Genomic DNA, 13,100 nt, shown 5'->3' on the forward strand with positions numbered 1-13,100 from the left:
TAGCCGGCGTGTGTGAAGACGGCGGCGGCGGCGGCGGCGGCAGCGCTCGAGCTCTTAAACCGCGATTCGTCTTCCAGAGAATCCGTCCTCCCACTCTGCCGCGCGTCGCGTCGAACACTCGTTTTTCCTTCTTTTTTCTCTCACGCGTGCGGATTGCACCCGGACTCCCTCTCTCCTCCCCCTCCTCTCTCTCTCTCTCTCTCTCTCTCTCTCTCTCTCTCTCTCTCCTCTCACTCTCTCGTTCACTCGTGCACGCAGCTGCGCCCGTGCGCGCGCGGTATTCGCTTCGATCGTCCCGCGTATTTCTTTCCTCGTGGCTCGAGATAGCTCGCCTCTAAAGATAGGTTGCCACTACGTTGTACGCGCGTGCACCGTATTAATGTCGCCATCGTCGGTAAATGCGGGCGCTTTCAGGCCTCGAAGACGCTCGGCGATTGCATTCGAAGGGGTTACCGTTCGCGTCGTCCCGATTGATCTCGCGTCTTGTCACGAAAACGACGGCGGAGAGAGACGAGGACCCTCTCTCTCTTTCTCTCTCTCTCTCTCTCTCTCTCTCTCTCTCTCGTTGTGAATTGGCGACGAGTACAGTCGTCACCGCGCGAGATTCATCGCGGATTCGTCCGTTTCGTTATCGAGCGTGTGTACACATCGCTCACACGGCGATCACGGCAAATTTAGAACCGATGCGCATATTACGCGCGTTCCGAAGCGGAACGAAGGACGCGCGATCACCGCTCGGAACAACAAAGCTCTCGCCTTCAGCTCGCCGTCTCGCGCGCTCGCCGGCGCTTCTGGTTCCTCTTGTCTCGTCGTCTTTGGCGCAAAAAGAGGCCACGATCCCGGCTGCAATCGCGCGACTGCAAATAACTCGGACTCTGACCGACATGGGATGCCGCGCTCGTATAAGCGCGTTCTTCTTTCGATCGCCGCCCTTCTGCGGCCGCGCGCTCGCTCGCGCTCGAAGCCATCAACTCGGAATAACGCCGCGAGTTTGAGGACGGCCGATAAAGACGTCCTCTGCCGAGCGAGTCGGGGAATCGATCCGTAATAACGAATAATTGGCTTCCCCCGGCAAAATTTCCTCGAGGAAGAAGCCAGTTTTGTCTTGGAGCACGCGTTCCCGCCGGTGAGACTCTTACTTTTTTTTTTTTTTTTTTTTTAACTAAGCTTCTGGACGTGCATCGACGTGCCAAATATGCCCTGCCGCTCCTCAAGCTGAAAGAACGTGTTATTCCGAGTCGGAATTTTAATTCCGTGTTAAGCTACGCGGAAACTCGAATCCTGTTCGACTCCTCCAAGTGAGGCAGAAAACGCACAATTTGCCACTCGCGGGCTCTCGAAAGAGCCGTTTAGCTTAATTGCAATTAAAATAATTCGAATATCGAGGATCCAACTTTCGATTCGAAATGTGACGTTTCTGTGGAAAAAACGCGGAGCTTGGATTGGAAAAGGGTCGGCGCTCGCCGACTTGAGGCCTCGATTGCGATTCGCGAGGTGGCCATCGCGAATTAGGCTGACGCAAAGAGCGCGCCGTCCCATTTCCAACATTAGCGACGATATTTCACCTTCGTTACTTCAGTGGCTTTCGGTTCCGCCCGAACTTAAATCGTGTGCTCTCCCCATCCCCCTCCCTGCTTCGTTCTCTTGTTTAATTCGGTTTATCACGACGTCGTCGGAGTAACGCGCGCGGAATGATACCGTGTTTAACCATCGACGATAGCCGCGACCGGCGGGAACCCATGGAGACCGCTCTATTTTCCGCAGCGACAGGCTCCGGCTGCTTGTTTGCGCAACCGTGGCGGCGATAAAATTCGTTTACGAGTGCATTAGGCGCGCACCGTGGCTTTGTGCGATAGCCACTTCCGTTCCACTTGTAAATCAAGAATTTAGCTCAGCGTCGCTCGCCGCTCTCTCTCTCTCTCTCTCTCTCTCTCTCTCTCTCTCTCTCTCTCTCTCTCTCTCTCTCTCTCTCTCTCTCTCTCTCTCTCTTTCTTTCGCTCCCTCTTTCCCCCCGTGACGCGCGGAATCATTCGCCGGCGTGCTATTTTTAACACGGCAGCCACTAATTCCTCGATCACATGGCGAACGCCCGCACGCGCGTAACATACCGCGCCCGACCCGCTGTTGTTCGCTCGTCTCTTTCTGGGGCAATTTGCAGTCAGTCGAGGAGACTGCCAGAGAGGCGGCCGCCGAGAGAAAGCTCTCTTATCAATTCGACTGCTCAGCAGCGTCTATTCGTGCCCAATCTGCATTTCGTCCTCGATACCACACTCGATCGTATTCGACGAATAAGAATGTCGATAGTTTTTTTTTTTTTTTTATTGCAATAAGCGCTCACGGCGCTCTCTGCCGCTGGCGTGCCGGGGCAATTCGAGAGAGAGAGAGAGAGAGAGAGAGAGAGAGAGAGAGAGAGAGAGAGGGAGAGAGAGAGAGAGAGAGAGAGAACTCTCTTATTAATTTCACTGTTCGACGAATATCTATTCGCGCGTTGTCCGTTACTTTGTCCTCGATGTAGCACACTCGTCTTACGTGCTTAACACGAGGAAAAATGTCGATATAATTTTTCCCTCTCGCAGCAGGCGCGCAGCAACGTTCCTCGTCCCTCTCGCGCGCGCGTCGCGAGCACCTACGTGTGCGCGCGCTCTTCGCACATGACGTACGAAGATGATAATTAGGCGTGGCACGAACGGCGACAAGATGCTCCCGATGATACCGAACACTGTCTTCCCGTATGGAGCGTGACGTAAGCGCGATTCAATGCTGATCTCTCTCTCTCTCTCTCTCTGCGCGCGCGGCTGATGCTTCGCACGGCGCGAGTGGAGCGTTGCTGAAAATACCCCGATGCTATCGCGGCTTCGTAATATCGATAACTCGCTTCTGCGACAGCGAGTCGTCGTCGCGCGAATATTTACCGTGGGAGACGTGCGCCGGAGATTACAATAGCGACGCTGCCGTGTCGCTGTTCGCGAGGAAAGCGGAAATCACGGGGGAACTTTTCCTTTGCCGTCCTCGGCGAAGCCGCCGCCGCGCCGCGGTCATCACCTCGAGAGTCGCCACTATCGATCGTCTCCGCATGCCGGCCGCCGCCGCCGCCGCGTGGTCTTTGAGAAAAGCGCGGTGATTCGCGTGCATTTTGCGCGATTATCCGTCGGAATTGAGTCAAGGCGGCCCGCGGACACAAAGTGGAACGAATCTTGCCTCGTAGGCCCGCAATAAGGACGCGCGAGCGGCAAAAAGGAAAAGAGAAAGAAATCCACCTGGAACGGTTGAACCGCGCGCGCACGCTCGCGCGTGTGTCCCAATGACAGCGATACAATACTTTTTTATCGCGGCCATTAAGATAGCGTCGGTCGTAATTCGCAGATGCTCGCGCTCGAGCCTCGTCCTTGACGTGACCGCGCGCTCTCCTCGATCTGTGTTGCGAGCGTAAAGGAACTGCGCAGCGTTTCGCAGCGCAGCGACATTCGCTTACGTCCTGCCGTACACGGCGACTCAATTCGAACCGAGTCAATTCAGAGTTCAGATGTCTGTGCTCGGAGATATGTAGGCGTATCTTTTTTTTTTTTATTTATTTTTTACAACGCTGCCTTCGCACCTTCTCACTCGCCGATAACGAGCTTGACGTCGCGTTGCGCTTCGGCGCAAATGATACGTAAATAATACAAATGCGCAGACAGCCACAATGAGGGACGCACACGCGTTACGGGACGAGTTTACAGCCAATTCAATGAGGCATAAAGCGCGTCGCGGCTCTTATTCAATGTTAATTTCATTCGTGCCGCACGTGCGGCTCTCGTCTCGTTTATTCCGCGATGACGACGGAAGTTGCTCGCCGGTTCGATCCTGCGCTGCGAGCGCCGCGCGGAGCGTACGCGACAGGTACGCCGATACGCCGACGAGCGGATTAAAAACGCATGCGTCAGGCTCGCGTGTGCGAGCGCGCATTTAATCGAGTGAACGCGCGAGCGCGCGCGAGCGCGCGCGAGATCCAGTCGATCGGCGACGGTGACGTCGAGCCGCGGGATCCCGCAAGCTCTCTCTGGCACTTTCGGACAAGCTCGCGGCCGCGCGACGTTATTAACACCGTCACAGCGGAAGTATCGACGCGCGTGTACGCCGAGATGTTGAGCAAATACGCCGCTCAATATTCCGGAATGTGTGCGTCACCGATGTAAGAATGTTCCGTTGAATGCGAATTTGCATTCGCGTCACGCTTATCTCGCGCGTACATCTCTAATCTCTCGGCTCGACCGAGAAGAGAGCGACTCCGTTGAAGACACAATCGTACGCGACACACCGTATCGATCAGTCGAGCGAAACGGTAACCAACCAAAGCAGCTCGCCAAAATTCTGTTTTAAAACTCGTTATTTTAGGCGCCGGCTATTTCTCGTGCGAGCTGCGAAAAAATCAGCGATACGATACGATCAGCTTGACACTACTGACACGCCGTCACAGCAACATTTGCCGCAAAAGTGCTTCAACCGACTATGATTCTCTCTCTCTCTCTCTCTCTCTCTCTCTCATATCATGCCATCGCGCTGTATGTATTCGCGCATTTCGCTACTCCCGTCCGTCCGGCCGTGCGCGGACTGTAACTACTTGAGGCTCGGCCAGACAAACGGCTCGAAATTACCGACGACGCACGCGTCGCCTGTCTTTGGGTCGTCCGACGCTGCGGAAAAATAGTCTTCACTCTCAGAAACGCTCGAGCTTGCACCATGTTGTTCCGACGCGTCGACAGGGTCTCTGAAAATCGTGAGGATCTAGAGCGCTGCAGCTTCGCCGAGGGAAAGTCGCGCTCCGCTCTCGCCGTTGGCGATCAGCTAACTCTAACCACAATCTCGAGGCGCGAGGCGTATAGCGCCGCGCCGCGCCGTTGACACATCATTCGCCGGCTGATGTCAGAAAGAAGGTTATTAAACCGAGAGCGCGCAAACGTACTGAACGGCAAAGTACCAGCACCGACGTCCTCCTCTCTGCAGACGCGTCCTGAGAGGGTGGCTGACGGGCGAGGGTGGCGACGGGAGGAGGACGAGGAGGAGGAGGAGGAGGAGGAGGAAAGGGCAATGGCGTTAGCGGGACGGAGGCAACGCGGCCCGAGCGAGATCGATGCGTCGCTCGGCTCATCACTTATTTACGCCTTCATTACTGTAAACAATGCATCTCCCTTTACGTCCGGTCTCTCCCGTTCGTTCTCTCCTGCCTGCCTGCCTGCCTACCCGACGCCCGTCTATCTCGTCCCGTCGTTCATCTCGCAGTCATATACCGAGAGCCATTCCATCGCGCGCGCAAAAGCTCCTCGTTCTCCTCCTCCTCTTTGCTCTCCTCCGCCTCTTCCTCCTGTGAAAGCATCGTCTCCCAGATGTATTTTAAAACGACTCGGCGCCGTATCTCTCCTCTCGCCGCGTTTGTGTCTGCGCGGTCTCCTCTCCTCTCCCCCCCTCTCTCTCTCTCTTTCTTTCTCTCTTTCTCTCTCTCTCTCTCTCTCTCTCTCTCTCTCTCTTACCCTTCGTCCTTCTCCTGTTGCCGCTGCCGCCGCATCGTCGACCAAATCCTCGCGTGTTTCCTCGCTCTTTCCACCTCCCTCTTATTCTAATAAATATTGAAGCCGAAACGAAATTTCGCGAAACGACTCTCGCGCCGGGTCATCATCCTGCGCGGGATGATCGGCGTGCTCGTAATAATACGCGCGATGCTTATTTATCAGATAATGCGCTTGATACAGAGAGAGAGAGAGAGGGGGGAGGGAGGGGGGATGCGGATATACAATGTCAATCGAGATCATTCGTGTGCATAAAAAAAAAAGAATAACTTATGACGAAGATTGTTCTCGTCGATGAACGTTCGCCTCTAAATCCCGCGTGGGGCGAAACGCGCCGCCGAAATTTGGCTCGTGTAAACCGCGCCGAATTGGAGCGGCTAAGTCGAGCAATTAAAAGCGGACAGTAATCAGCGGTTCGCTCTCGTGACATTAACGCGTTAATAAAGCGGGCATGACGGAGCGAGGCGCGAAATGTTAGCTACCGGAACTCTCGTATCGCGCGCGGCCAACGTTTTCAATTAAAATGCCGACGTCTCCGCATTGCAGCAGTAGAGTCGGGGCGAGATATGCGCGGATCCGCGTATAGACACACTCTCTCTCTCTCTCGCTCTCTCTCTCTCTCTCTCTCTCTCTCTCTCTCTCTCTCTCTGGTTGAGCGCGAACAAGCACGTTTGTCCTCGTAGCCTTTGCGTCCTTATTTTCTCGCGCGGTTTCGCACTCGCCCCGCCCCGTTTTCCACAAGCCGGACTTTTTAACATGTAACACTGCGCGACGGAAGCTCGCGCTATCGCGAACGCGCTCCCCGATAATCGTCCTCGTACGGTTACACCGGGTCTCCTGGTTTTACGCAGGAAAGCAATGCCCGAGCGAGAAAGTGAAGCGAGCGACGCGACGCGAAATGACACAACGGGTGATAATTAAAGCCGTAAATTAGGCCCAGCCGAGCTTTCATTTCGCTAATGGCAATATATATCGCCACTATATCGCGGAATTTCTGCTCGATAAGTCAGCGATCGTCCCGGGAGATTGCGCGTCGGGCTTTTGTAGAGCTCTCGCTGTAAGTCCTTGTAAAATAGTGTCCGTCACTTGTGTCGCGTTTATTGCGAAAGCGTGTGATCATCAAACATTGTGGCGGCGATGTAACGTTTTAACACACACACACACACACATGTAATATAATATTGTATATCACTGAGAATGCAACATTGTTCAACAGGGTTTGATATCACACAGCTTTGTTCAGCTCCTCGGGAGCACGATTTTTCTGGGATATCGGAAAAATCAATATGCGCATATTGATCCGTCTTGATAGCCTTTTATCGAATATGCATGCCCGCCGAGCATCTCCGGCGGAAACCCCGGCGCTTATTTACGCGAGGCTTTACCACCGCGATATAAATCGATCCTCGCTCGAAGGAAGCCCCGAAGCTCGAATCTGCCTGCCTACAGCGGCGGCGGCCGCAATTACGAAATCGCAACGTGCTCGTTCCGCGTTATCAAACGGCACATAATGAGCCACGCGGGAAATCATACGATATGCATATGATATCCGTCTTTTAAACATAATTAATTCCACGAGCGACCATATGTATCCCGCGTGCGCTCTCGACGTGTACGTGTACGTGTTACGTGGTTATATTTTTACACGGTCTATCGATCCGGCCAAGGTCGGATTTATTTCTTCTTCCCGCCTCCTTCCACCTCCCTTATATTTTATCGCGTATGCAGTGCACGCGCGCGACTCGATTATACGCGCGTCTTTATCGCACTTCTGCGTTCCGAGAGATATACGCGAGATTATCGTAAACTCGTACTGTGCCCCCTCTCCCCTCTCCCCTCTCTCTCGCGCGCGCGCGCGCGCCGCTTGAACGCGGAATCTCGACGTAGACTCGAGAGGCCAGAGTGGAAATACTCATTCACAGCGCGAGAAACGGGAATTCGCGGTGCGTTTAATGACGGATGAAACACGCGCGAAGCTCGGCGAGACGCGCTGACAGGTACGATCGGAACTTCTTTGGGAATTCGCGCGCGCGCGCGCGCGCGTCGCAGATTGCGTCCTTACGAAAGTTGCGCGGACGGGAGGAGCCTCAGATCTCGCCGGCGTGAATTCTAATCGCGGCGCTCCGCCGATCTCGCTTGCACGCTCATCAGCGAGACACACGAGCGGCCCGAAATATTTGTCACGATTAACGGCCGCCTTGGCAGGGAACGAAGGTGCCTGTTGGCTTGCGCGTGATTATGCATTGAACTTGAAAGTATTATTATCAATGCGCACCGGGTAACATTAGATGCGCATCGTGCAAACGAGCTTTCTTTGGCGACGGGTCAAGTATGCTCGCTAGCGCGAGATTCATTTGCGGCATTCCTTAAAGCATACGCGACACCCTCGGGCGGAATTCCGCGGGGGCTCGCGGTGAAATCACGGCCGCCGCCGCCGGCCAGCGCGTGCTCGTACAAGTGTAATTGCGCGAGATTTTCGGGGATCGCGAGCGCGCGCGTCCCCCCTCCCCCCCCCCCCGAGGCTCTTGCCCGCCACGTGTAAAAGCCACGTGCCGCGCCGTTGCGTTTATTTTCGCCTTTCGTCTTCGCTCGCCCGCTTTGGCCGCCCTTTTTTACTTCCACGGACTCGTCGTATCCGCGACGCGCGAGATTCTCTAGTGATTCTCGCTCTCGGGAAGGCGCATTCGCTCGGACAAGTTTGCGTCATCATCCGCGCGGGATGCATCCGTGGGGAGGACACTCGCGCGCGTCGTCTGAAGAAAGCAGCGCGAGACACGTCCGCTAAATTCGTTGACTAAGTAAATTTAGCCGCAGCCCGAGCTGTTAGTTTTACTCAGTCAGCATTGTTGCGATGAACGTGAACGGATCTGAGAGCGAGTCTTAGCCTCGCCGAAGGTACGAATCCAACGAGTGCCAGCGATCATAACGACGTGTGGAATACGTCTTTTCGCTCGAAAATTCTCTCGAAACCTCGCGCGATTGTGCTTTTTCGCGTGTTGAGCAACCGGAGGGTGCTACGAACGAGCTTTCTCCCCCTTCGCCTCCCCTGCGTTCTCGCCGCGATGACGCGTTCCCCTCGGTGACATTTTATCGCCGGTCGCGGCGTGCAATGAACTCGACATCTTTTCGCAGCCGCTTCACGCACCGCTCGATCCCGAAATACACGCGCGGAGCGTATTTTCGGACGTTTAATTAAGACTTCTTACGACCTACTTGCTCGAAATATTTCGCTGTTGACGGTGAGTCGCATGCCGTTGACGAGGATGCTTAACTTATACCTCGCGCTCTCGCAACGCCGCGCGATTTTACTGCGGATTTTATTAGGCGACGACGACTCTCCCTGCGATCAACGCACTTCCCAATTCGCCATCGCCGATGCATCACGCGATATCGAATTGACTCGACGCCCAGTGGTCCAGTTAGACTTTCTAGCACGAAGTAATTACAAATACTTGCTAGAAGCATTAGTTATCATCTATTTTTACGTAAATCTCTCTCTGAGGAATCGATTGAATCTCATTTAGACGATAAAAATAAATAAAAATAATAATAATTTAAATCCAGCCATTCACTATTTCTAGATTTAAATGTTTTTATATCACGATTACATTTCTTCCAACGACCTTCAACATTTTTTATAAACTTGATAAGAGCTTCTTCAAGTAGATTTTCATGTACATTCTCCTTTTCACAAATATATGTTTTTAGCTCAGTGAACATTTCTGTTCTTCTTACATTTTTTAAATTTGTACCATTGTGAAAATGAGTCCAAATATTGCGCTTTGTGTGAGAACACATTCCTGAAAGAATTATTGAAACTATGTAAGTGGCACATAGGAGGGCAGTCTGGAAAGTTTTGAGCCTAATATAGAAACAAGTATTTTTTCGGTGAAATGTAGTTTTATTTTTCAACATAGTCTCCTTTTAAGTCGATACATTTTTCCCAGCGATGCTCTAACCTCTTTAACCCTTCCAAATAGTAGTTGACGTCTTGCTCCGCAAAATAGGCGTTTACGTATGCGATGACCTCCTCGTTCGATGAAAATCTCTGTCCTCCAAGAGAAACTTTAAGCTTAGGAAAAAGGAAAAAGTCGCTGGGAGTCAGATCTGGTGAATACGGTGGGTGGTCAACCAATTCGAAGTGCAATTCGTGTATTTTGGCCATGGCGACCGCCGATTGCGTTTTTGGTCCAAAGTGAGCAAGCGCGGTACCCAACGCGCGAATAGCTTACGCATGTCCAATTCTTCAGTCAGTATATGACAAACGCGTTCTTTCGATATGCCTATAGCCTCTGCTATCTCTCTAACCTTGATTCGACGGTCATTCAGCACCATTTGGTGAGCATTTCCAATGTTATCGATGCGTTGTCGCAGTTTTTGGCCATTCCGAACGCTCATCATCAGCCAAGCTGGTACGACCACGTTTAAATTCAGCTGCCCATCTTTTCACGGTGGCAAATGATGAGACAGAGTCCCCGTAAACAGCGTCCAACTCGGTTTTTATTTGCGCAGACATATTGCCGTTCAAATGCAAGAATTTAATCACGGCACGATATTCGATTTTTTTAATTTTTACAGAAACACTGACATCGACTGACACAAACGACTGTCAAACCACAACTGAGCGTCCAAAATGGCTGAAATTTTTACAGTCATCTTTCAAAGCATTTACGATTGTAGTACCAGAATGGTTTTGACGAGTAGAGTCATCTTCATGTTGAGGCTCAAAACTTTTCAGACTGCCCTCGTATAGGCACTTCATATTTATAGTATAAATACTTTAATAATTATTGATTAAATCTAACATGATTTAAAAATCTGCAAACATCTGCAATTTGTTTACCAAATTATAGAATTTTTAAATCATAATTAATAAAATATATTTAAAAATTACCTTATTGTGATTCCGTCATTTCAGTAAGCTTATATATAAATGATATTTCATGTACATAACAACCAGAAGCGGTCAATAAGCAACATTGATTGTATGACGTCTTAATGCCGGGGAATAAAAACATAGTTTTCTTACAATATATGGCATTATAAATTAATATTATTCCTCAAATTTTGTAATATTATAATATTTATAATAATATATATCACTCAAAACATTTAAAAACAAATTATTAAAAATTTAATTTTTTTCATGCTAGGACATCTATCTGAACCACTATGAGACACGAGGCGAATTGCAACAACGTTACACGCAGCCAGAAGTGAAGAAAGAATGCTGCCACAGTTGTAATCAGGTGTTTTAAGCTTTGATTTTCGAAGTATTTCAGTGAAAACGGCCCCGGATTAGTTGACGATAACGTCGCTAGTCGCGCCGTTTTCGCGCCATGAATGACGCTCGTGCGCCGCGTCGCTCGATTATCATAGCCCATTATCGCGTAACGTATCGTTATTCCGCCATTACAACGCGACGCGAACGCATGAGGTTAGCGCATGAGGTGAAAAAGCGTTCGAGCTAATTAAAAGGATACGGTCCTGCGAGCCGGCCGACGGAGTGGTTCGCAAATATAGTTATATTTTGGTATCGCAGTTGTGTTTGGAGAGGCTCAAGGGCCACCCCCGAAGATATCGGCCATTAACAGGTCTCTCGAAAGCCACCCTGACGCATTCTGCTTGTGCGACTGTTCCGCAAACCACCCCAAGGAACTGGCATTCGGGCCACGTAGTATAATTCTTTCCTCCCTGCCCCCTCGCCGGCCCTCAAGCTTCGCTCTCGCGCGCGGGCGTCCCTTTACGCCCGTCTTCTCCGAGGATGCACGATTCCCCGATCCCCAATATAGCAGAGAGCTCAGCGTCAGCAGCAGCGCCGGCAACGGTATCCACCCGCACAGCCTTGGTGTTAAGGCTTTCCCCCGGCTTACCCTAGCGTGGTCACCCTCCGCGCACCGCCTCCTTCTCCTCCTCCTCCTCCTCCTCCTCCTCCTCCTCCTCCTCGTGACCCCGATGTAACCCGAGCACGCCCAGGCGGACAAACATTTATCTACGATTTGAAATTAATGCTCCGACCTGCGCGACCCCCAAAACGCGACCCCAGCCCGCCGAGATGGCGAAAGCGAGAGTTCGGAAGTTATTAGTCCAAGTTACGCGCCACCCTAAAACGTTTTACTCAACTATCCGCTCCGCAGCGGTCGCTTTTAGCCACAGGCGCGTGTAGTTCGCAGAGTCGGAATTTTCGACCTCGAGGGTCTGATTCTTCGAACGGAAATTTCGACGGCCAGAGATTTTATTCGCACATGATCGAAAGTCCTGCGCCCCCCTCTCTCTCTCTCTCTCTCTCTCTCTCTCTCTCTCTCTCGGCAGAGTTGCGGGTTAAATACGATTCAAATAGGTTCCGGGATGAATTAAATCGGCGTCCAGTGGGACGAAAGTGGAATCGAGACTTCGGTTCGGCTTCTTGCGCGCAGCTTCGGACGTGGCCGACGTTATTCGAGCAAAGTGAAGGAAACTGAGAAGCGTCTCCCGGAGAAGGTAGCGCAGCCCGAGTCCTTGGCGTCACCTTACGACGAGTCCATCGGGACACGCGCGCAGTCCTTCGAACAAACTAGCGAAAAGCGACTGCGAGGCGAAAGAGAGAGAGAGAGAGAGAGAGAGAGAGAGAGAGAGAGGATCTCTCGAAGCGAGGGGAGTTAAAAAAATGCGCGAGAGGAAGTACGTCGAGGTCATCGAGAAGCCTCGAGGAGATGCGCTACGTGACTCGCGGTACGTCGACAAACGAGCGCGCTTACAGTGAAAAAAGACAAACGCGATCAGCCGCCTCCGCATATGTTTCCCATCGGAGTGAGGGAGAAGGAGAGAGGCAGGATGGGCGAGCGAGAGAGAGAGAGAGAGAGAGAGAGAGAGAGAGAGAGAGAGAGAGAGAGAGAGAGAGAGAGAGAGAGATGTGTTTAATAAGCGAGGCTGCGCGAGCGCGCATAATTCCGAATATCGCGTCGGTTTAATGCACCCACGCTGCGCTTCGCCCTCGCGCCGGCAAAGTGGTGTCTCTAATCTGGGTCAAAGGTGATTTGCCGCGGCGCGCCGTGCGCGCGCGGCCCTTCTTCGTGGTCGTGCACGTCGGTGGTTAACGCAGCAACGGCAGTCGAGTCGAGTCGAGTCGAATCGAAGTGTGTGACGTGCGCGCGCGCGCGCGCGCTCGCACACCGCCAAAGTATCCGATTCCCATTACTCGGCTATTTCGCGGAGGTGTAACGGATCGTGTGTCTCAGGTGCGACGCGACGACCTGGATTCGAGGACGTCGCGACGCGTCTGAAATGCGTCGCGTCGTAAATCGGAGACCCGTGGAACGTCGGAGGATATGGAATACGTGAGAATCGAAGCTGGATGCGAAAGAATCTCGTCGGGGGATAACTTGATGATGACTAACTAAAATCTTTTGCCCGCGGAGAGAGACTGCGGTATTCCTCGTCATTTCGCTAGACATCTTTCGCTAGACATCCCGCGTGCTAGACTCGTGGCTACGCTGCGGATGATTACGGATATATTTTAATGAGGCAGTCGAAGACGCAAAGCGCGGTTAAATTTTCGTCACGTGCTCGTCATCTCGC

General features: G+C 52.2%; 1 protein-coding gene across 5 annotated transcripts in view; it reads left to right on the plus strand.

Moving 5' to 3' along the window:
• Positions 1 to 13,100, plus strand: part of LOC105180868 (neurogenic protein mastermind) — a 94,729-nt gene that overhangs the window by 41,429 nt on the left and 40,200 nt on the right. For 3 of the 5 annotated variants that reach the window (XM_025306078.1, XM_025306082.1, XM_025306085.1), the window contains exon 3: positions 10,697 to 10,792. The exons of the other annotated variants lie outside the window; for them this stretch is intronic. In XM_025306078.1, coding sequence (XP_025161863.1) covers positions 10,697 to 10,792 — 96 coding nt within the window. The remainder of the gene's footprint in view (positions 1 to 10,696; positions 10,793 to 13,100) is intronic. 5 annotated transcript variants of the gene reach the window in all.

Source organism: Harpegnathos saltator, unplaced genomic scaffold (genome assembly GCF_003227715.2).
Source record: "Harpegnathos saltator strain DR-91 unplaced genomic scaffold, Hsal_v8.6 scaffold122, whole genome shotgun sequence".
Classification (NCBI taxonomy): Eukaryota; Metazoa; Arthropoda; class Insecta; order Hymenoptera; family Formicidae; genus Harpegnathos; species Harpegnathos saltator.